Below are 22,786 nucleotides of genomic sequence, written 5' to 3'. Positions count from 1 at the left end.
TATATTGTATACAGTCTATGGGTCATCTTATCTTTGACTTAGTCTGGAGCGGCGATGACAGATAGCAATCTGGCGATTTTACCAAAAGCGTGAATCATTGGGGATAACCTCAATCTTTGCCTTAGCAGCAGTATATATCCAATCGCGATCGAGTTCACAGCGAAAACAACACCCTCTTTGTCAGCGCTGGACCAACCAGCCACTCATGCGATTTTACAAATACCCCTCCCCCTCCGCCTCTTGTGTTCTGACGTCGTCTCAGCTGCTGCAGGCCGCCGACGCAGGGCTGGGTTTCCATTTTTTGCTGCGAGTTTCGGGGAACAACAGTATGGAGCCGGAGATGGAGGACAAAACCGTGGAGCTTATGGTAAGTGTAGAATTGATTTAGATTGTCTTCCCATTTCAGTATCGGTTCTAACTTGGAAGTGATGAAGCCGGCTTTAGGACATTCTGATCGAATGTAGTGGGAGAAGATCGACAGAGGGGGAAGAAAAAGGAGGGGTGAGCTGGGAGACAAATAGCCAGGCAGCTACCTACTTTGATAGGGAGGGCCTGATATCAGCTAGCTAGGTAGCTAACTGAGTAGATTAGCTAGCTAGCCAGCCAAATGTGCATCAGTTGTTAAATCATCCCTTACTCAGTTCTGTTCCATCCCTGTTGTTTTCGTGTGGGTTGTGTTGGAGCTTCCCCATAGTCGTTTGAGACCGAAATTAGGAAGGTATACGTATTGTATTATACCACTGTTGGTTATGGTAGTAAAGTAAGTCGGTTTTTTTAGCCGTCGGTGTTGACTAACGCTAGCTATCAAGATACCTAGCTAACGTTCGCTAGCTAAGTGGGTCTCACTGCGGCGCCTCTGCGCCATTAGCCTGCCTAGACCCGCGGTGTAATGGTGACGGTGGACGATGTACAGATGACATTACTTTAATCGGTATTTTAAATATCGCAAGCGCTCAATTAAGCGTAATACTATGGATATTGATTAATACCCCGGCGAAACCCTGCCCAGTCGGCTGTCATAGTCGAGGTGAGAGGCGTTTCAAGCTGCGTAGAAGGAAGTAATTTTCTTGCTAGCTATAGCTCTATGGCTATAGCTACCTTGCTAGCTAGATAAATTAGCTGGCTAACCTGAATGTAGAGCTAGCTATGCTAACTCTTTAGCTACCGGCACCTTTTCTATATGGGCACAGCAGCGATGTCATAATCATTTGCAGTATCAATGTAACGTTAGTTCGGATACAAGATGTAGTTGGGGTTCTGTGTACTTTCATATTTGAATGTAGGTGGCTAGCTAGCGAACGACAGCTAAGTAACGTTAATATCAGTGCATACAGTAACATTAGTTGCTCCGTCCATTGCTTTGATTACAGTATTATGTGGTAGGTTGCTTTTACTGATCAAATACTCAAATAATGGTCCGGTAGGGGTTACGGTATCGTCTGAAACCAGCGCACGGTAACGTTAATGATCAGTTTGCTGCTATTTGTAGCGTTGAATCACATAATTTCATGTTTTAAATTGTAGTACATGGATGGTAACGTTACTTACCGTAGGTATCTGCTAGCTGCTACGTTACAATGAAATGCAAGCTATTTTAGTGTTGGTTCACATGAAGACTGTCATCACTATTTACCGATGCTAGGGCATGCAAGATTTCGTTTTTGTGCAGTGTGGACATATACTATTGTCATGATGGAAAGGTAATACTAAAATGTAAAGTAGATTAATCGCAAACAAGGCTCTGCCCACTTGTCCCAGGTAATTCATGTCTCCTTTTTCCATGCAATGTTGCCATCCGACAACTAGTGATGGCTGTATAAATTAGTTGTTGCACCGGCGTCCAGATGACCATGCCTTGTATTGCTATGGATACAGTCAAAAGACTTAGGGTGACATGGACCGCAACTGTTTCTAGGTGTGTCGACATTTCAAGAATCCGAAATGTTTTTTGACTAGTGCCCTAGTCAGACAGCGTATTCGTTTTGGATTCTGTAGTTGATGGGTCGGCTTGAGCATGCATAGTCTAAACAGTCCCCGGAGTTGAGCAAAGTCGGGCCCTAACACCTGCTGTACCCTATAAAAGGGTCTGGAAGTGGCACCCTCAGCACAGCAGCTGCTCCTGTTGCTAGCTCCCGCTTGCCCATAGTTGTCGGTATCCTTTATTTGTGCAGTCTCTTGTGCTATATTTGTGTTTAATTTGTCATGGGGTTATTCTGATTATAAACAGGGATGTGGACAAGCTAAGATTGGATGTGGCATTAGAGAGTCCAGTGTAAGGTGCCTGGAGCTGCAAATGATGAAAACTATGTGTGCAGTTACCCCATCCCTCCGAGGTTTTTAAAGAAGACATTAGCGTTTATGTTTGTTTTGCTGACCTCTTGCAATTGAAAGAAGGTTGATTTGTATGCTCCTGGAAGCCCCAGGGTTCCTGGATGGTTGCTTGAACTCACGCTGGTACCATACCGGTTGTTGCATATACACAAGAAATGCAGGCCTGGGCAACTCGTACATATTTAGTATCACCACAGTGTCAGTTGCCTGCTTGCCTATTTCCATGATCGGCATTTACAGATGCTCTTTGATGTCTATCTCTCTTTGCCCTTTTTCACCCCCCCCCCCCCCCAAAAGAACACCTCCGTCATGGAGTCACAGACAGGGGATCTCTCCCCCAAGACAACCACAGTGTTCAAGGTGAGTGACCTTATTTATTTGCTGAATAACATTATTTCTGTGGGCTTGAGCACAACTGCCATTTCTATCCACTGCTTCTTTTGGCTATAATGTGTGCTCGTTCCTCCAGAAATTGTTTACAAACATGATTGAAAATCCTAAGAAGCTAGGCTACCGGAAAGGATATAATATTTTTCTGTTATGGGTTTAGGTGGTTTCCCATGATGGGTACCATTTATTGTTGATGTATTAAGTTGGCCAGCGTTGAAATGTTGCTCTTTTTTCATTAATTTGGCATAAAAGGCTGCTTTTTTGACCCTACCCAGGGTCTTTATAGGCATGCATGCATACGAAAGAGGTGTAATTGATTTCGAAAGCAATTATTGATTTCTTAACACTTTTTTGGTATTGATTGCTTGAAGCTGAATTTCTTTTTTAGTTATCTCCATGAATGTCATTTATTTGCCTTTCAGCCTTTTCAGCTTTTATTTGTATGGGCTGATACAGAGCATGACTTTCTGATGCATTATTTGATTTGATTTCAGATCACCAACGGTCCCATGACGGGCTCACGGAAAAGGCCATCGGAGGGTAACTACCAGAAGGAGAAGGACGTCTGCATACAGCTGTTCGACCAGTGGTCTGAGGCAGACCAGGTGGAGTTTGTGGAACACCTTATCTCGCGTATGTGCCACTACCAGCACGGCCACATCAACTCCTACCTCAAGCCCATGCTCCAAAGGGATTTCATCACAGTACTGCCAGGTACGTGTGCTGATATCAGGACAACACTGAGTCTCTCATTCATTGCTACATCTTCACATAGGACCAGGCCTTGTGTGAAATACAGTGTGTTTAATTTAGTAAAGTTTAAGTTGGTTATGTTTGTAGTTCAGTTCATGTATAGTTTGTGTGTCTGTTTATGCTGTGAGCGTAAACTGTCTTACTGAAAGTGAGGAAGGATAATTTAATTTGGTTGATATTGTTAATCTTTCCACCCCCCTTAAGATATCACATTGATCTGCATTTTATCATTTAAATAGAATGTGTAGAAGAAGACAGGGAAAGTGTGTGTGTGTGGTATTTCATAGCCTGTGTAACATTTATATATATTTGCCACTATGTCAGTCTAAAGGTGGTTGATCCTTGTTCATAGTCTATCCGGCTCCTCTTAGCTACGTTTTGGGTTATCTAGCCCATCCCAATCCACAGTCTGTAATCGTCAGTACTGGCTTTAGATGGATCTGGTTGAAGGGTGTGACCTAACAGCTGCAGTGTCCAAATCTTGATGGTGTAATTATGTCGATGAGGTTTACATTTAGTGTGTCTGCATCCAGTCTCCATGCAGTTACGTTTCCGTCGTTTTAGTTTAGTGCTGCTGTGATGCTACGTAGTGCTGGGCGGTATGACCAAAAATGTATATCACGGTATTTTTCAAAATTCTTACGGTTTCACGGTATATGACGGTATTTTTTTGTCCATGCATAATCAGATGTTCACAGCATTTTCTACAGGTTGAGAGAGGAATTGCTGCAGTACATTGACTAAGGATGGTCTATTTTACTGTCATGATGTAGAATAACTCCACACTAGTGGTAATGCAGTTTTGCATGGCCCCAGAAAATTATGCTGTTTACAAAGAGCCACTTATGATTCTAATGCATCAGAATGCAAAGACAATTGCAGTCAAAATACAGAACTTTCACTGTGCAAATTACACAAACATATAAAACCAATACAAAAAGTAGTGCAACTTGCAATAATTATACTTTTTTGAAAATTATACAATTTAAAATAAAACCTCTTTGCTAATATGCTTACTCTGACAAATAGGCCTATCAGAAACATGCCTTATTGTTATTGTGTGGTTTGCATGACGTTAGTGGTAGGCTAAAGTTAACTTGATGTGGATGTCTTGTTAGCCTGCCATGAGCTTCGGTTCGGTTCGCTAGGCAAAACATTAACAAAAAAGTTCGTTTTGGTGCACTGATGACAGTCAGGATCATTTCTAACTAGCCAGCTAGTATTGCTCAGTTCATAACATGCTTCACTTGCTACCTGGATAATTTCAGCGAATATTCTTAAGGTGAGATGAATGATAAGATCATTAAACTTCACTGTGTTTGGTGGGTTGCTAACTAACGACATCACCTACTAGCCAGCTAGTTACAGCTGTTGAACAATCTCAATAGAATTTTCGTGACGGTAAATCCCTTTCAATGCAGTATCCCTTAATATAACGTTTTTCTTTAACTAAAGAAACAATTTAAGGTATTCTGTGCAACACCCTTAAATAAACCCCTTACCTAAGGAGAAATAAGCCAAGGGTCATAATTCAGGGGAAAAACTTAAGGTGTTTTGTGTTTACCCTCACTATGCCTCGCAGTCGCACCATGCGTGCGTGTGAAAAAAATCATATCATAACGAAAATATACACCGGTATATGGTGTGAACCGGTATACCGCCCAGCACTAATGCTACGGGAGTTTTTAAGGTGATCTATATACTTTGACCGTGATCTTATAGAGCTGCCCCTGCTCTTGTGTTGAGTGAGACCCTCATTTTCTGTGCCTGTTGACAGGGACACACCCAGATTGTTATTCTTTTGAGCCAGAGGGTGGAGGATATTTTTGAGTGGTTAAACAGATGGAAACAGGATTATCAGTTGTGATTATGGAGAGAACTTTTATTCAGACAGATTGAATACATCTAGCGACGGCATTGCACAAGAGAATGAAGGATTGCTCATCTATGTATCGGTTTGATCAATGAAATGACTCATCTGCTCTGACAATATCCACATCCTGTTTACATTTTGTTGACTCTGAAATTAATTCAATTATTTCAAAGAGTGTATTACTTTTCTACATGTGACGACATTATTGAATTGCGAACATAGTGGAAAATGTCACCAGAAATCCCTTAAGAACAAAGACCTTTTTATGACCCTGTCTCTGTCTGTTATTCAACCCATCTTTTTTTGATAGGCTTAAAAGTTGGATTCACTGTGCCCAGGGCCAATAATGACCTGTCTCTCACAGAAGAGACCTGTCTGCTCTTCAGATGGCTGTCCTTGGTATTCTAGCTGTCGTGCCAGTCTTGATGTGACTGGTGATAGTGACACCATGTCCGCCTCTGTCTGGGTGTTTCAGACTCCTACTGCAGTGTTATGGAGAATAGTCAAGTGTCTGCTGAATTGTTTTCACGATACCAAAATTATTGGTTCAAAACCGATTCCAAGTAAAAAAAAAATGATTTCTATACTTTTAAAAAAAATGCATTTGATTTGGGGGACCCCACCACCTTCACACCACCAGTAATATTGAATATTTTTGTGATCATTCACACCAGTGGCGATCCTAGACTCTGCTCGACCCTCACACACACACGGAAAATGAAGGATTATGTCATGTTTCTATTTCATATATTTTGGAATTCATATAAAGTTTATATTTGATTAATACTTTTAGTATTTTCTGGTCTGCATAATTACTAATGGCTACAAATATTTAGTAATTTGAATGCTTCATATTGAATTTTAAACTATTGCACTTGTCTTTAATGTCATTACGGTACATTGGTGGTGTCTATTTTAGTGCCTGTCACTTTAACAAGAATGTTAAAGTCATTAGCTTTCAGTCTCACAGTTTTAGGCTAGTGAAAAATAGTTGCGCATAGTGCAGAATATGTGGATGCAATTCATCATGTTTTCTGTCATTAGATAAAATAAATGTTCAAAAACGAATAAGTCAAAGAAAATCTTTGACACACGACCAGTGCTCATTTGTATCTGTAACACTCAAGTAATCAAAATGGATTTGTCATCTTTTCATCATCTCCTTTTGAAGCCATGTCCCATGTTTTACTACAATGCTTTAGCTAAAGCTATGCTTACTACATGATCTGACTAGGTCTGTGGCCTCTGACCACCTTGTGACCTATTCATAAACCAAACCTCCATACATACTGAACCCCCTGCTCTCTACCTCTTCCACCCCCTTTAGCTCAGGGTCTGGACCACATAGCGGAGAACATCCTGTCGTTCCTGGACGCGCGCTCGCTGTGCTCGGCCGAGCTGGTGTGTAAGGAGTGGCAGCGGGTCATCTCCGAGGGCATGCTGTGGAAGAAGCTGATTGAGCGCATGGTCCGCACCGACCCCCTCTGGAAGGGCCTGTCGGAGAGGCACCAGTGGTGAGTTCAGTGCCCCCTTTGTCATTGGGCTTTACAAAAAAATCCAGAGCATGAATGAGGCAGCAGTGTTTGAAATTGATAATCGCCACTCCAGTCACTAGATCCACTTGTCCCATATATGTCACACTATATCTATATCGTGAGTGAATATTTCAAACACAGCTTATGTGTATGTGCCTCAAAATCTATGTGTGAAGTAACTAAGTGAAGAATGTAAATTGCCCTGAGCAATGGTTGCAAGCTTGTCAGTCACATTAGCAGATTTTCCCTTGAAATATTTATGAAGAAATATTTTACGTATAAAGTATGAATTGTGGTTGTCTGTAAATGTTTCAGAATTGTTTACTTGTACTGCTCATTGTCTGAAACATAACTCAGGTTTTTAGATGTTGTTGAAAATATGAAAACTAATCTCCTACACCTTTGAATCCACCAGGGAGAAGTATCTATTCAAGAACCGGACAACAGAAGTTCCGCCAAATTCCTACTACCGCTCCCTGTATCCCAAAATAATCCAAGACATTGAGGTGAGTGCCGCAGTGCCGAGCCTTTTCTGCTAAGTGAGATTAAAACAGACGGGTTGGACAAAGACAGGCGCACATCAGTAGCTCTGCAGTAAATAAGGATGATTTATGGCCGAGGGGAGAGCCGCTGTGACCGCTTCTTCCCCTCTCAGCAGTTTAAAGAGGACACTGGAGGGGCACGTTATGTCTGGACTCGGCGGGACCCTGTACTGCGAGACAGAATGTTTACTCAAAGCCCAGACTCGGCATTGTGGAGTTTTTGACCTGGCGAAATTCTTTCTAGGCTTGAGAAAGATGAAGCAGCAAAAAAAAAAAAATTGGTAAAGAAAGGATACAGAAGTGCTGGTGTGAGTCAGCAGACCGTGATGCATGATTGTTAGATGAATGAAAAGAACTGATGACCACACATACAGAATCGAGAGGTTTTCTTAGCTTGACGGTCTGTGCTATGGATGAGATAGGACTAACCTATGCTCCGGCAGAATGCAGTGGGTCGAGAATTCAGGTGAGATGGTGGTGGTCAGGAGAGCTGTGTCAGTGGAGTGCGCTCCTGTTTTTCTCTGAAAGGGAAACTAGTTGAAAATGTAGGCCCCGTTAGTGCAGTATGCCATGTTTGAGTCCACTCTGTGTCCCCCTGCGTGTGGCTGCATGGGAGGGAAGGACTGAGCCCTATGGAGCAGGTGGTGGTGGTTGGCGGGGCTTACATCAGTAAGGGGAATAGCCACACCACCCATTAACTTAAAGTAGTCTCTGACACCATGCAGGGGAGAAATATAAGAATGGTACTGCAATAAGCATCTCACTAGTCAAATTGCAAATGGAAAATTGTGTAGCTCTTTGTCTGGAAGACTGATTCGTGGGGCCTCATTTTTGTGTCAGACTTATTCTTTCTGCCTTGTCCACACATTCATTGCTCTCTCTCTCTCTCTCTCTCTCTCTCTCTCTCTCTCTCTCTCTCTCTCTCTCTCTCTCTCTCTCTCTCTCTCTCATTGCTCTCTCTCTCTCTCTCTCTCTCTCTCTCTCTCTCTCTCTCTCTCTCTCTCTCTCTCTCTCTCTCTCTCTCTCTCTCTCTCTCCCCCTTTCTCGCTCAGACTATCGAGGCCAACTGGCGGTGTGGGCGGCACAACCTGCAAAGGATTCAGTGTCGCTCTGAGAACAGCAAGGGCGTTTACTGCCTGCAGTACGACGACGACAAAATCATCAGTGGCCTGCGAGACAACTCAATCAAGGTGTGTGTGTGGGAGGTCTTGGCCAACTCCGTATGTGGGCATCTGTGGGGTGTGTTGAAGAAAGAGTTATGGTCTCTTATTACATCAAGGCCTTTTTGTGACTTGGCACATTCACAAAAAGGGCCAGAGCAATGAAGATGCAAAACCCTAGTGTTTCTTTAAGACTTTGCCTTTTCTGAAGTGCTTCCCATGGGTGAAAACTCATGAAATTTGGCACACACATCCATTTTTACTCTGATGTTACGTCAGCAGCAGTTTCAACATTTAATAGCTAATCTTCATATGGCTATGTTTTGAAGATATCCATCAAGTCTCATGGATAAAACATTTCAGGCATCCAGTCCTCTCTATTCTCAATTGTCATTTTAGGTATTCACAATTGAAAAATTCCATAAATTCTGCCATTAATGTGTTTTTGAATTTCAATTTCAAATCCACAACTTCTAGGGAAAAAAACTGTTGTTACTAGTCATAATATTATCAGTTATCAAAAATGTCCAGATATAGACAATGTGATTTTGAATATATAATACTGACTAGTAACAATGTCATTATAGACATTATATTATAGATACTGATAAATTAGTGTGTATAGTTTCCTGTTCAAATGTTGTCAACCAATGGTGTGAGCTATTTGTTGTTTTAAGTACTGGTTCAGGCACATTGTTGTAGGCTTCAGTTGAGTTGTAGAGGTTTGTGATGTTAAGAATTAAAGTGGACTGGTATTTAGCAGATTATTTTATCCAAAGCAACATGTACTCAAAACTGCAGCAATGCTACGACTCCTCCACAACTCCTGAAGTCGTAAGCTGTAAACAATGGATTTTATTGAGCAGCACCGACAAAAATAGAACTAAAATGTAATTGACACACAAATGCACAGAAATGGTAGTTACACTTGATGATCAAATACTATCTGCATGTGAAAAGTCTATGGCTATGTCCAAAATTAAAAAAAGTCCAGCCTTCTAAGATGGCATTCGGTGGCAGCAAAGCATTGAGGCATGACTGAATTAAATAATTGTATAAAGTTCTGCCTTCTAAGAAGCTTTCGTGTTGCCCAATTTGCTTTACTACCGTACTGTCAGGCACCCAGAAAGAAGTTCTTAAAAATGTCTAAATCTTGTGAAATTCAGCGCACACATCACGTGTGTGCTTTTGACAAAAACACCACATGTGAGTAAATTGTTGGATGACAAAACATCACAGCTAGTGGAACCGGAGGTGCTAGGTCCAGTCATCGTCGTTTGCAGTTATTTCTGTTTGAACTTGACCACGAAGAACTGTTTTTAACCGTGGACCATTTTCTTTCTCTTTTTTTTCTCTAGCATATATTTTGGGCTTTTTTATGGCTTTCATGTGATGGGATAGTTGAGAATGACCGGAAGCGAGTGGGAGCGTACGGTGCAGGTGCCCCAGCCAGTTGCGCCACGGCTGGGGCCACCGTGGACCATTTTCAACAACGGGGGTTAATATCTTTACTGGTTTGTGTGTTGCGGTGCAGATCTGGGACAAACAGAGCCTGGAGTGTCTGAAGATCCTGACGGGACACACCGGCTCTGTGCTCTGCCTGCAGTACGATGAGCGGGTCATCGTCACAGGTTCCTCAGACTCTACTGTCAGGTATCGAGCCGCCTGCTCTTCATGTCTTAATGTACCCCCCTCCCCCACCCCTCCCTCTTCTGTTCATCCATCCATTCTGTCCTCTACAACACAAGTATTAATATAAATAACAATCTGCTTAGTGTGATAAAAATCACTTATCAGTCACTTACTTCATTGGTATGTACCACTTCATTATTCAGCACTGGTCTTACTGATACAATAGCTCTCTATTTATCATGATTCTTGTCACCTGATCTAAATCCAACATGTGCACCATGTGTTTGATTGTTGTTATTGTATGAAAAGAGCTTAATGCATAGCGGTCAGTCAGTCTCTTTGAATAACCGATGGTGGAAGGTGTTGCTGTCTCCACCCTGTGTCTTCAAATCACAGTTAATGCTTGCCCAATGCATATTGCCACTAGCATTAGCCAGGCTAATGTGTAGGTACTCAACTCGAATGTTAATCATAGTTTCACCTGCCCTTTGTATTCAGGGTGTGGGACGTGAACTCGGGCGAGGTTCTCAACACACTCATCCATCACAACGAGGCGGTGCTTCACCTGCGCTTCTGCAACGGTCTGATGGTGACGTGCTCGAAGGACCGCTCCATCGCCGTATGGGACATGGCCTCGCCCACCGACATCAGCTTGCGCCGCGTGCTGGTGGGACACCGCGCTGCCGTCAACGTGGTGGACTTCGATGACAAGTACATCGTCTCTGCCTCGGGTGACCGCACCATCAAGGTCAGTTAGAATTGGAACGAGGGATGTCGTTCTGCGTTTTGAGCGTTATTTATTTATATATATATATATAATATATCAAATTCGGTTTTGGTGTAAATGCAAATGTGGCCTGTGTGTGATCAGGACTGTCTGGAAATGATCATTCAGATAAAGTCTGGTTGTGCCTCCCTGGTTGTGGGATCTGGTTGAGTGCTTGCTGAGATGCTCAGCTCAGGGTTGAGAAGATAGACCAATTTCACAGTGTCCAGGTGTCCGGCCTCATTGATGTTAATGATACCTTAATTGGCAGGGTAAAACGTCTTCCTGTTTCTGTCTTTCCTGTGGACTTTTCTTTTGCTGTCTATGGGACAGTGCTCTTCCACAGGAAGTTGATTTACACAGCGGCCCCATCTTGTGAAATGGGCTAATTGTCTTCAGCATGAGGGACCCTGTGTGTGTGCCTGTGGTCTTATCTTTGGTTAGTGATATTGAGTTTAGATGGCTGGGAAGTTGCTGAATTGGACTATTCTTATGCATAACCACTGTGCATGAAATAAGTAGTGTTTTCCCATTGTAAGCATTGCTATTTTTTGACTAGAAGAATTGTACAAAGTTTTGTGTCAATCAATCATTTAATTATCAAAACTTCAGATATATATCTGGCAACTAAGAGAACTTTGTGAGTATAGTTTGCGGTCCAAAAAGAAAAAACGTAATGTATGGCACCAATCCAGTGTGTCCCGGTCATGTCCTTGTCTAGGAGTCAGGATGTTCTGAAACAGGAGCTGTAAACAGAGGACACCGAAGCAAAGCAAAACACTCGGGGACGTAATACACAGGAAAAGGCACCCACACACTCCCCACATCTAAAGTCCCGAAGAATTTTAATAGAACTCTTGACCCATGATCATAACACCATAGTGTCGGTGCTCACTTTTCAGCCATGATTTCATTGTCCACCAGAGGGTGCAGGTGCGCAGCTCTCTGCTGTGGGCTGGGGCCTGCTCGTCCAGACTCCAGTCCCGACAGGAGTACAGCCGCCGCTGCCTCTGCTGCTGCTGTAGCCGCCACGGCAAGTTCTGGCGTGGCCCCTCTGCTCACCTCGCCTTGGGCCCGGCTCTGCCGCGCACCCGCCCTGGCCCTCGCAGCTCCCTTCCAGACGCTGGATTTGTGGGCAGCCGGGATTCCAGGAACAAAGAGACCCTCGCGAGCCCACCCATCGCCTTGGGAGAAAGGCCAAAGCATTCCGCAAGAGAAGCAGGAGGGGGGGGGGGGGGGAAGAAAAAGAAAAGAGGGGGGTGGGGGGGAAACTCTCCAGAGCTGTCTCCTACAGCTCTGTTCGACGGCCCTCCAAAAACATTCCCCGAATGATGAGGGAGGGCAGGCAGGGCATGCACTCAACTGTGTGTGTGTGTGTGTGTGTGTCTGTGTGTCTGGAGAGGGAAACTGGTTCTAAGCCACCTTCCCCTCAGGCCAGGAGAAACAGTGGCTAGAACTGTAGGAGCACTACAGGATTTTCCCAGAAGACCCACGAGTACCCATGTCACTCATAAATGACATGCAGTTTTGGTTTTGAGAATTTTGGGGTGCCTGTGGGTCATTGTTGATTGGGGGACACATTTACTATGTAAGTGACGGACCTCCTATCCAACCGGCCGTCAGATGTGTTGTCCATGTTCTCTGATCGGAGTTTGTTTGTTTGTTTGTTTGTTTGTTTGTTTGTTTGTTTTTGTTCGTTCGTTCGTTTGTTCGTTTGTTCGTTTGTTCATTCTCTGCTCTGTTCAGCTCTGACGTTCTTGTTGTCTTGCTGTGTCCTCTGCAGGTGTGGAGCACCAGTACGTGCGAGTTTGTGCGCACGCTGAACGGGCACAAGCGGGGCATCGCCTGCCTCCAGTACCGGGACAGGCTGGTGGTCAGCGGCTCATCTGACAACACTATCAGGTGCGTTCGTTGGAGATCTGGCGATCATAATATGACTCGAGCTCAGGAGAGCAGCTCAAGCATTGCATTGAAATTTATTGCATTGGATGTACTTTATTTGTTACAACATGTGGGGTCCCACCTCAAAACCTCTATAGTCAAAATCCCCATAGCTCTTTTCTCTGCTTGGTGTTCTCCAGGGCCCCCATCCAGCTCTGGGCCTATGAACATGAACCTTTCGGTTATTTTTCCACCACTTGTTAAAATCCTGAGGGAGTGCTGGAAGTGAACACTGTGCCTATGTATTGGAAATCACATTTTTTACAAATGCTGTTTGCTTGTATTTTCTTAGGGCCCAGAGCCAGTAAAGTCTTTACCACTTAATTTGCTGAAATATAATTCTAATTACCATAGTGGACCAATATTCCAGGATGCTTTCATGTGTATTTCATATTCATGCCATTTCATGTGAGGGGAAAGTTACTGTTTATGGAAAGAGCGAAGGATGTTTATTTTTCCCTCCTGTTTTATGCACACTTCTCATATCTTGTCCTGTTTGTGCTTTCACAGGTTGTGGGACATTGAGTGTGGTGCATGTTTGCGAGTTTTGGAAGGCCACGAGGAGTTGGTCCGGTGCATACGGTTCGACAACAAACGGATTGTTAGTGGAGCGTATGACGGGTGCGAAAGGCTTTCTTAGTTTCTGAGTTTGTTTCAGTCTGAACCACTTGTGTAGTCATAATGGAGGATTTCTCATCATAGACAGTTTGGTTTAGATTAATCATAATCAAAATCATAATCTGTCTTGATCACTAACAATAACAGACCAAAGCAAGAAAAGAAGTGCATCAGCTTCATGTATTCTGTATACTACTGCAAAGATTATTTCCTTCGTAATTGTTCTCAGCTCAGATATTCAACTTCATCGATTATCTTTACATGAAACATTTGCATTTTAGACATATAATGAGACGTTTTTGTTTGCTTTTCTCTAGCAAAATTAAAGTATGGGACCTGCAAGCCGCCCTGGATCCACGCGCTCCTGCCAGCACGCTGTGCCTGCGCACGTTGGTGGTGAGTAGAGACGCAGAACTCGTCATGGTGACGAGAAAGATGGAGTTTTCTGACTCGTCTTTTCTGTTTCTCAGGAGCACTCTGGTCGAGTCTTCAGGCTTCAGTTTGACGAGTTCCAGATCATCAGCAGTTCCCATGACGACACTATTCTCATATGGGACTTCCTCAATGTGTCAACCAATGGACAAAATGAAGGGCGATCGCCCTCCCGCACGTATACATACATCTCTAGATAGCAGGTATGTGTATCTATTGCAGGTCTTAAACATACACATGTATGAAACACAGACATCCTGTTTCAAAGTGTAAGCAGTAAATATTAATTATGTTCTTGTCCTTTTTTTCTTACTACAGGGCAGGCCCACTGATGGTCACTGTATGAGAGTGTGATTGTGTGTGTGTGTGAGAGAGAGAGAATGAATGTGTGTGTGTGTGTGAATGTGTGTGTGTGTGTGAGAGAGAGAGTGTGTGTCTGTGTGTGTGAGAGGGTGTACGTGTGTGTGTGTGTGTGTGTGTGTGTGTGTGTGTGTGTATCTGTGCTTGTGTGAATGTGTGGGGTTTGTCCTGACGACCGAGCCTCTGTGTCAGTATGCCAGGATCTGAAGTCGAGGAAAAGAACTCTCTCCCCTCTCGTCTCCTCCACTCCTCTCCTCTCCACGTCTCCATCCTCCATCTTACTCCTCCACCTGGGAGCCACGCACCTCCGCCCACAGAGCCCCTTTACCCCACTCGACACACACCCATCCTGTGCCTGAGCTCAGACGTTTCACCACCGGTGGAGGAGTGAAAGAGATGGGTGGATGGATGGATAGATGGATGGACAGACAAAATGGCCTGTGCCTCTCAAAAGAGAGATGCCACAGAGAGGAGGAAGGTGTGGAAGGGCATGGGAGCTCCTCCCCTTCGCCTCCGAGAACCAGACTGAGTGACAGAGCTCCCAGTCCCGCCCCTTGTATGGCCCAAAAGACATTTTTCAGTGGATCTGTTTTGCTTTTATTTGTTTGATCGTTTTTTTTTTTTTTTTTTTTTTTTTTTTCTTTTTCTTGCCAGAGGTTTTTTTCCCTGACAGAAGAGAAAAAATATGATGAAACAGAGAAAAAAAATGGTGGAAGACATGGAGAAGGAGGGAGGGTGTCTTCCACATGGACTTTACTGCATGAATGGACGATTGGACAGTAGTGTGTGCTAGTGCCCCCCCCCCCCCTATTTTTTTTTGTCTTTCTTACTTTTTTATTCTTTGACTTGGTTTTTTTCTTTTTTTTTTCTTTTTTTTGGAAATTTTAAATTTTGCTTTCTTTGTCATATCGTACTCTAATAATTGTAATTCTGTCCCCCTTTCAGACTTCTACAGTGTCTCTCCACTCTACTCTTCTCTACTCTCCTCTCTTTTCTTCTCTCGCCTGCTCTATCTCTTTTCTTTGACCTTCCTGTCTTGTCCCATTTTTTGCAGTCTGCTTGTCTAGGTTTCGAATGACCTATAAATGAGCTGAATTTAGTTGTAAAACAGAGTTGTCTTGTCTAAAATTGTGTTGTATATTGAAATGATTTTTTTTAAGAAAAAAAAACACATTATTATTAATAATAATAAAGATCTTGACTGTGAAGGAGTGTTAAAACACTTGTAGAAGTCAGTTGTGTGAGTGTATGCATATGGCCCTGTATGCGTGTGTGCGCGTGTGCCTCTGTCTGGGGTGAGCATTTGGCATGCACAATGTTCTCAGTGGTGTGTGTGTGTGTGTGTGTGTGTGTGTGTGTGTGTGTGTGTGTGTGTGTGTGTGTCGTAAGGGTGGAGTGGGTCGAAGTCATTCAGCCGATAGAATGTTGGGGCCTTAAGAGGGTGATCGACAGTGTTGCAGACGACTTTAGGCCAGACTGCCTAAGCTCTTTTCTCTGTCCTCTTTCTCTTCATTTCTGTCTTTCTACGCTTCGTCCTCCCTCAGGTTTTCCCAGGCTCACTTACTAACACAAAGCTTTCTACAAATGCATATGTTCTACACACCAATGTACAATCATAGGTAGTAACTAATTTATGTAAATATAGTAGAAATAATGGATTACTAGTATTCTTTACAACATACTAGTGAAGTCTATGTGATTCATGGACATTTGAAGACATTTGAAAGGCTGAATCACAACCTTTTATACTGTGTGACCACTAGGTGGTGCTGAAATGTTTGAAAATGTTTTCAAAAATGCCTGTAGTTCCCTCCTTTAAACGGCTCAAGGTAGAGATGCTGCAAACACAAACAGTGGTTAACCTCCACATATCATTGATGAAATAAATAATTTTATTAACAGTACTGATTACAATCAATCATATTTCATTCCTTTTCTCACAAGAGATGGTGTATAGGGTTTGACTTGGGTGCGTTACTGTATACCAGCAGCATGTCGTCTTATTTCCAATAGAGAACCCAAAGGTCCTGTGTCTTAAGAATATAACGGGTATCAACAGAAGCCACAGTTAAGTGGATAAGGGTGAACATTGTATCCACATGTCGACACATCCATATTTCCACATTAAACTGAGTGTTAGTATTTTCTCTCAGTATGTACAACTGGGTAATGTAGTTGCCATTTGCAAACGTCAGAACTTTAAGTCACCAGTACAGTGCGCTACTCCTTGATCCCCCCCCCCCCCCTTCAGTTGTTCAAATAAGTGTCAGATTTTGATAATTCGACTGAAGCGCCTTAACATTTATAAGATGTGCCGTGGGTCAGTAGACTCAAACTTGAGAGTAAATATTTGTGATCAGATATAGTTGTCCACTTACTTTCTATAAAACCGTATTGGTGATCTACAACTGATGATTGGTGAACAAAATAAAGTAGTGTATGTCAAGGGTACTCAGTGGTCATAGATATCAGTTAAGTGCCTACAGAGAGTGTATATGTCCCAGAAAAGAAGCAGTTAACCGATCAGAATGTTCTCCCAAGCTGCATCAACTTGTGGTCCTGGGGGTCTTTGTCTTGGGAAAGGTGGTAGCAGACACAGTGGGTCTTAGTCTGCAGTGTGAAAAAAGTCAATCATTGTTGAAAGTCTTAAAGCTGCGGAAGTCTGCCTTATCCATCTCGATACAGTCATTTTACATTAATATATTGCATTCGCTTGCCCAGAAACAAAGTTTCAGTCTTGTGGATGTAACAGAAGCCCTCTAGCTGGGCCTTGTCTCCTGATCTGTGTTGGCCTTCTTGTTGACCGTGGTAAAGCGGCAGGTGACTGTGTCCGGTGGGCCCTGCCATGGTGGGGGGCGCTTCATGAAGTGCACGTCCTGCTGGTTGGGCAGTGTTTGGGGACCACGCCGAGGTCTCCCCTTCTTGGTGAACCCCACGTACCAGCCGCTGTACTGTGCCGACATCAGTGCTGTGTAATTGTTCTCCAGAATCTTCTCAATGAAGACGCAATCCTCACTGAGATTTCTGGCCCGCTACAATGGAAGGCAAACTGTTTTAATCCATATAATTGTGAACACGGAAAAGCTCAATTCAGATTAGCCATGTAAATCCACAACTGTAGCATGACAATATAAGGGATTAATTAACACTTAATTAACATGTAATTAAGTAATCACAGTGCCTCTTGACTGTTCTCTCTTTAAATATCAAAGGATACCACAAAGGTATCTGTTTCACAGTTCCTATGAGACATGAGACACATAGCTTATGTAACATCTGGCTGGGCAGAGCCATTTAAGGGGAGCCAGGGGAAACTTTACTTTGACTTGCCTTGCCAATCAGCTTCCCTCTGCGGTTCATGCACAGGTAGAAGTTGGTCTCCTTCCCGCGGATTCTGACTTGACTCCCAAAGGTGTCAGCTTCCACAATAAGCTGGGCTTGTAAAGAGAGAGCGAGGAGGCAGAGATGATGGGATATAAAAAGAAAAGGGGAGATTTTTAAATAGGGTGATTGGTAAGTGGTTGTGGGCACTATTGCTTTTGGTTGTGAAATAAAAGGAGCTCTGTAATTGGCTGTTATTTGGTCTCTCAAGTTCTGAGAAGAATGACTGACATTAGCTCTGTCCTTTGGATAATATATGTGACCCTGTGCAGCGTACAGGTCAAGCTAGATCAATATTACCCTGTGTGTTGCAGGGCAGATGTAAAATCAATAAAATGATTGATGGAAGTATTGTCTCGTATTTAAAAGCCTTTTGCACTACTTCATCCTTCTCTAATCAGGATTTTTCTTCTTCTAGTCTTGCAAAGGAAGAAAGAAATTCACTTAAGCCCTTTATATTCACCATCACCATTAGTTTTAATGGCACCTCATTTAACAGCTTGTTTCAGTTTTATTAGTGGACTTGTGGTGGTTGTGTTTATTTTTAGCTACTGGCATTTTCCCGAATACTTTTCGTCTCAGTCTTTCTTGCCTACTGCATGTGGTCGAGTGAGACTGTGTGTTCTCCTCCTCTTACGCAGGTGGCTGAGGTAGGCTTACCATATTTGTCTCCGTCGTCTCCGTTGGCGCTGATCCTCTTCCCCAGAACCTGGACGTGTTTGCCGCTGGTCCTACTATACAGCTGGTAGAGTCTGTGGTACGTTCGGCTCATGGCGTCCCGCAGACGTGTCTGGTTCTCCACGTGCACACTGAAGTTGAAGTTGTCAATGGCGAGCACCTGGGAGAGGTGGTAGACCAAGAAACTTGTTACTTTTTGTCTCTAGGCCCAAGTTAGTGGGAATGCAATAACATAATATGTTATCATTTGATATTATCAAAGCCAATCAAATGTCTCCCAACGCTCCTGCAGCCTATGTGTGCACATGTAAGACTGATGTAACCCCTCACACCTGCTTACCTGAAGAGGGCTGCAAACTACCAATAAAGTCTGGAAACATCTAAGAGAGAAAACATGGGATACGTTATGACAGTCTGTATATCTCTACCCTTCAGATACATTCATGACACTTAATGCTTGTTACTTTTTGTAAGTTCATGTTTTTGACCTACTGCAAGTGTACATTCATGTTGTCTGCTATTATTCTCAGGTCAGTGTTTTATATATATATAGCTCTAGTTCTTCCATCAACCGTCTAAGGTTGAACTGAATAACTTTTGCACCTGAATGAAAAATTACACATTGCAAAGAATACAGTCCAAGTAAAAAACAAAGTCAAGGAGTGAAATACAGTCAAATAACTTTGCCTGCAGGGAGATGGACAGGGAAGATGAAGAGAGAGCATGAAAACATCTTGCTGTTCGTCACTCTTTAAATCTCAGGTATGAATGGAGGACGCTGCGTCAATGTTAAACCCGAACCAGAGGCTCCTCTTTATGCATCTCAAAACACTTAATTCTTCAAATGCATCAGACTGTAACTATTAATCCCCCGGATCGTCAGACTGTCACTGATATACTTTGTCATTTGTAATTGTAACTTACATTAGGAGCAGCGCCGAGAGCAGGGACCGCATCGCTTGAGACATGAGTTTGCCCTGTCCAGCTATCATGAAAAAAGTCATACAATTTCCGTATTTGTCCGTATTCTTCTCAGAGCATGAAGTGACCCCCAGTCATTTGAGTCACCCAAAGAGAACATCCGCGACGGTGGTGGCCAAAGAGGTATTCCGTGCGAAGCCAGTTGCTGTTGGCACAGTACTCCTCTCAACCAATCTGGTTTGGAGCGACAGGTGAACAGCCGTCGTCAATCCGAGCCAAAGTATTGCTTCAGATGGCCGTCTCGATGCGCGTGAGTGAGACGTGTTTCTTGACCATATTCTCTTGACATTAGTCTACATTTTAGGGTTATCCCATGTCCAGAGGATATAGTCCACTGTCTACAACGATGTTACACCCTCCAGGAATTAACCACAGGAGTATGCATCCACATTAGTTGAGGCAATCATCGTTCCTGACATATTTCCGTGCATAACACATGAAGACAGAAAAAGTTCCTGCATTTTAGTTGATTGAAACTGAGGTCTTAGCATGTTCACAGGAAGGCATCCTATGGATGGAATTACAGCGGCAGTCCTGTGATGTTTCCTGTCATTAGGTGTAACGCGGTGCCAGCGCAGACTCGAGCACCTTCATGGGTTGGAGTGGTAGTGACGAACTCGTCTGCTTCACGTACCTCTGACCTCGATCATTCATGGTATTCAAGGAGCCAAACGTCTGTGTAACAGGTACCCACCCGGTCCACAACAGAGCAAGTAAGAGTGGAGAACTTCAACTCCAAACTGTCCAACTTAAGCTGACAATCTAGGGCAGCAACGGAAGGTCGTATGAAGAAACAGTAAGTAGTCCTGATTAGGTTAAAGGAGTTCACAGTTGTGTTTCAAGGCAGACATCCAAAGCAAAAGGACACATCCCGTGCCCACCACTGACACTTCAAAAATCACTATTCGTCTGACCTGTCGCCTGCGTTCTGTCCGACACGTGGCTCTTACATGAAGAAATGTTAAAGTTCGTTAATTTTGACACTGTTCAGCAGCCGAGGTAGACAGGAAATCTTCCTTGCGCTTCACTTGTATTGCGTATGGTCTACAAATCAGAGAACCATGATGGCTTTAAATGTTTTGGGATAGGCTAACTAACCCCAAGCTCTCACACGGGATGTGAAAAGGCTATAAGGGAAATGAGGCGATATTAGACCATGGCAAAGGGAGGGGGAGCGCGTGAGGGTGGTATGTAAGCAAAAGATGTTTCCAAAACGAACATTTCTAAGGGATTTAGAAATGTTCGCCCGTTCTCCGCTCCCTCACCGCGACAGAACCGCAGACACCCGGTCCGTGCGCCAGCGCCGTTTCTCTCTGTCTCTCTTTCTTTCTCTCTCTCGCTCAAATAGGCTACATTCACACGGATACTCAGAAACACACACTCTCCCCCTCTCTCACATACACACGCGCTCGCGCACACACACAAACACACAGGGTGAGGAGTGGCAAAGAGGGAAGATACTTTTGATGAATCCAAAGGGTGGCGCCGCACAAGAATGTACATAACTCAGAGTCCACTTTGCCCCACAATTACCAGTAAAGCATGCGAGACAGGCGCATTATTAACCATACACACCAGCCATAGTATTTTACTTTTGAATGATGGCCTGAACCATCATTCAGATGGACCTCTTAATGTTTCCAGTTTCCAGAGTGAAGGTTTCATCCTGGTCTAGAGGAAGCCTCAACACATCCACATTATAAGAGGAAGAAATGCATGCCAAATGCTTTCAAAAGAGAGAGAAAAAAATCTTAAGAACACATTCTCATTCCTCACAAATTGACCTCGGCAACAGTTCCTTTCAGTTCTTTTGAAAAATATGTTTTCATCTGAGCCAAATATTGCCTAAATTTGAGTGTAACAAGCAAAAGTCTTTACTTGTTGGCACATGCTTCCCCCTGAAGATGCAAACTCTCTAAAATAACCCAGCAAAAGGCCAAGTCAAATGTTGAGCCGTGCCAAAATGAGGTCCTCCTGAGAGTGCTGTCAGCAAACAGTCATTATGCCGTTTATTTTGGCAGCACATGATTTAATTGTGAGTTCATAATTGTGCATGAGCCTTATCAGGGTAACTCACTGTTTGGAAGATTTCACTGAACTGAATATTGTGGAGTGTCCTATGAGATTCTTAGCTGTTATTTTGTCTATGTCATCCACACAGTGTTGAATGAGTTGTCCTCATTCATGGGGTGGATTGTTGTTTTGGATGTTTCCTGCCTCTGCCTCTGAAGAGAAAAAAAACATTATTTCCTGCTATTAGTCATAGTTTTGTGTGGAGATAGATTAGGAAGAATATGGATATGGTCTGCTGTTAAGATGACAGCCCGACCCCTCAACCCAATCCCAGCCCCACCACCACCACTCCCATCACCAAAGCAAAGCCTTTTCCATCCATCTTCTCTCTCTCTGTCTCAATACTGGACCAAATTAAGTGAGAGAGAGAGAGAGAGAGAGAGAGAGAGAGAGAGAGAAAGAGGGAGAAAGAGACTGGGGCGACATTAACAGGTTCCATATGAGCCATGTTGGGTCTGGCTGGGACGGCGTGCTTCACAGCAGCGAGCGCTGGCACCTCCAGTCTGGCTTCTCTGTCCCATCTCGTTCCCACTGCCCACACCCAGTACCTGACACCTGCACCATGATTGGATAACCTTTTGGCCCAGTTGAGCAAGCCGGCCGGCCGGCCCGTTCGCTTGGCTAGTCCTGGGCTCCCCTCTGCGACACTGTCTGCGCACGAAGCCTGACCTGGATAGAGACAGTGTTGTTTTTGAGAAGACATGTTAAACTTTAAGAAATCGAAGAAAAGCACTAGAGAGAGAGAGAGAGAGAGAGAGAAAGAATGGCAATGAACTTTGGCAATGTAAAAATATTTGTCATGCTAATAAAGCTCACTTGAATTGAATTGAATTGAGAGAGAGAGAGAATGAATATGAAGAACAGCCTATTTAAAGGCCAGTTTTGTACCTTGGAGCGGCTTCTCTGTCTGGTCAGCCTGCGTTTCTGCTGCCATGGTTGTAAAACACGCTCACTGCTTCATAATGTGGAGCTCTACAGGACCGAGTCTGGTGGACATCGACACTCTCTACCTCGTTAACATCAGTCAGAATCAGAGATTTCCATGTTTTCAAAAAAAGGAGGGTAGGTTAAGTGTCCATGTATTTATATGGCCAACAGCTCAGTGCAGGAATTCATACCAAGCGGCAGCTAAGGAACATCTTGGCCCCTCTGTTCAAAGAGCCGACACATTATTCTACTACTTTTTCATATTAATTTTTCACCACTGGTCATAGTTTCATTTTTAGCTAAATTAAACACACTCTGTCTCGCCTCTGCTTCGATTTGTCTCTCTCTGTCTCCTTGCATCTCTTCGTCTTGGCTCGTCCCTCCGTCTTTCCAGACTTTGAAGGCAGCTCAAA

At 43.6% G+C, this 22,786-nt stretch overlaps 2 protein-coding genes across 3 annotated transcripts; one reads left to right on the top strand and one right to left on the bottom strand.

Moving 5' to 3' along the window:
* The first annotated feature begins 277 nt into the window (after positions 1 to 277).
* Positions 278 to 16,237, top strand: LOC143112449 (F-box and WD repeat domain-containing 11-B). 2 transcript variants are annotated; one of them, XM_076274722.1, is made up of 13 exons: positions 278 to 367; positions 2,629 to 2,691; positions 3,216 to 3,435; positions 6,675 to 6,861; positions 7,298 to 7,388; positions 8,477 to 8,614; positions 10,119 to 10,237; positions 10,715 to 10,964; positions 12,766 to 12,884; positions 13,434 to 13,544; positions 13,859 to 13,937; positions 14,012 to 14,176; positions 14,292 to 16,237. In XM_076274722.1, the coding sequence occupies exons 1-12, from the start codon at positions 329 to 331 to the stop codon at positions 14,171 to 14,173; spliced, it is 1,578 nt and encodes a 525-aa protein (XP_076130837.1). In that variant the 5' UTR covers positions 278 to 328; the 3' UTR covers positions 14,174 to 14,176; positions 14,292 to 16,237. The 2 variants fall into 2 exon arrangements, with proteins under 2 accessions (XP_076130837.1, XP_076130836.1); XM_076274721.1 differs by having other exon boundaries at positions 13,859 to 14,176.
* Positions 16,238 to 16,560: 323 nt separating this feature from the next.
* On the bottom strand, positions 16,561 to 20,486 carry LOC143112450 (fibroblast growth factor 18-like). The gene is made up of 5 exons (XM_076274723.1): positions 19,317 to 20,486; positions 18,733 to 18,772; positions 18,375 to 18,552; positions 17,664 to 17,770; positions 16,561 to 17,365 (listed from the first exon to the last, which is right to left on the bottom strand). The coding sequence occupies exons 1-5, from the start codon at positions 19,394 to 19,396 to the stop codon at positions 17,093 to 17,095; spliced, it is 678 nt and encodes a 225-aa protein (XP_076130838.1). The 5' UTR covers positions 19,397 to 20,486; the 3' UTR covers positions 16,561 to 17,092.
* Positions 20,487 to 22,786: the final 2,300 nt, after the last annotated feature.

The sequence above is a fragment of the Alosa pseudoharengus genome, unplaced genomic scaffold (genome assembly GCF_046254945.1).
Source record: "Alosa pseudoharengus isolate Yale_2024_CS ecotype anadromous, Long Island Sound unplaced genomic scaffold, YU_APseudo_1.1 YU_APseudo_1.1_scf_8, whole genome shotgun sequence".
Taxonomy (NCBI): Eukaryota; Metazoa; Chordata; class Actinopteri; order Clupeiformes; family Clupeidae; genus Alosa; species Alosa pseudoharengus.
This window is presented reverse-complemented; position numbering and strand designations above follow the sequence as displayed.

Bases quoted from the DNA above. Each gene is read 5' to 3' on its own strand.
- LOC143112449 (XM_076274721.1), top strand. From the start codon at position 329: ATGGAGCCGGAGATGGAGGACAAAACCGTGGAGCTTATG. The intron at 2,692-3,215 runs GTGAGTGACCTT...ATTTGATTTCAG, and splicing joins AGACAACCACAGTGTTCAAG to ATCACCAACGGTCCCATGAC. The intron at 8,615-10,118 runs GTGTGTGTGTGG...GTTGCGGTGCAG, and splicing joins TGCGAGACAACTCAATCAAG to ATCTGGGACAAACAGAGCCT.
- LOC143112450 (XM_076274723.1), bottom strand. From the start codon at position 19,396: ATGACTTTTTTCATGATAGCTGGACAGGGCAAACTCATGTCTCAAGCG. The intron at 18,553-18,732 runs GTAAGCAGGTGT...CACCTCTCCCAG, and splicing joins TAGTTTGCAGCCCTCTTCAG to GTGCTCGCCATTGACAACTT. The intron at 17,771-18,374 runs GTAAGCCTACCT...TCTCTTTACAAG, and splicing joins AGACGACGGAGACAAATATG to CCCAGCTTATTGTGGAAGCT.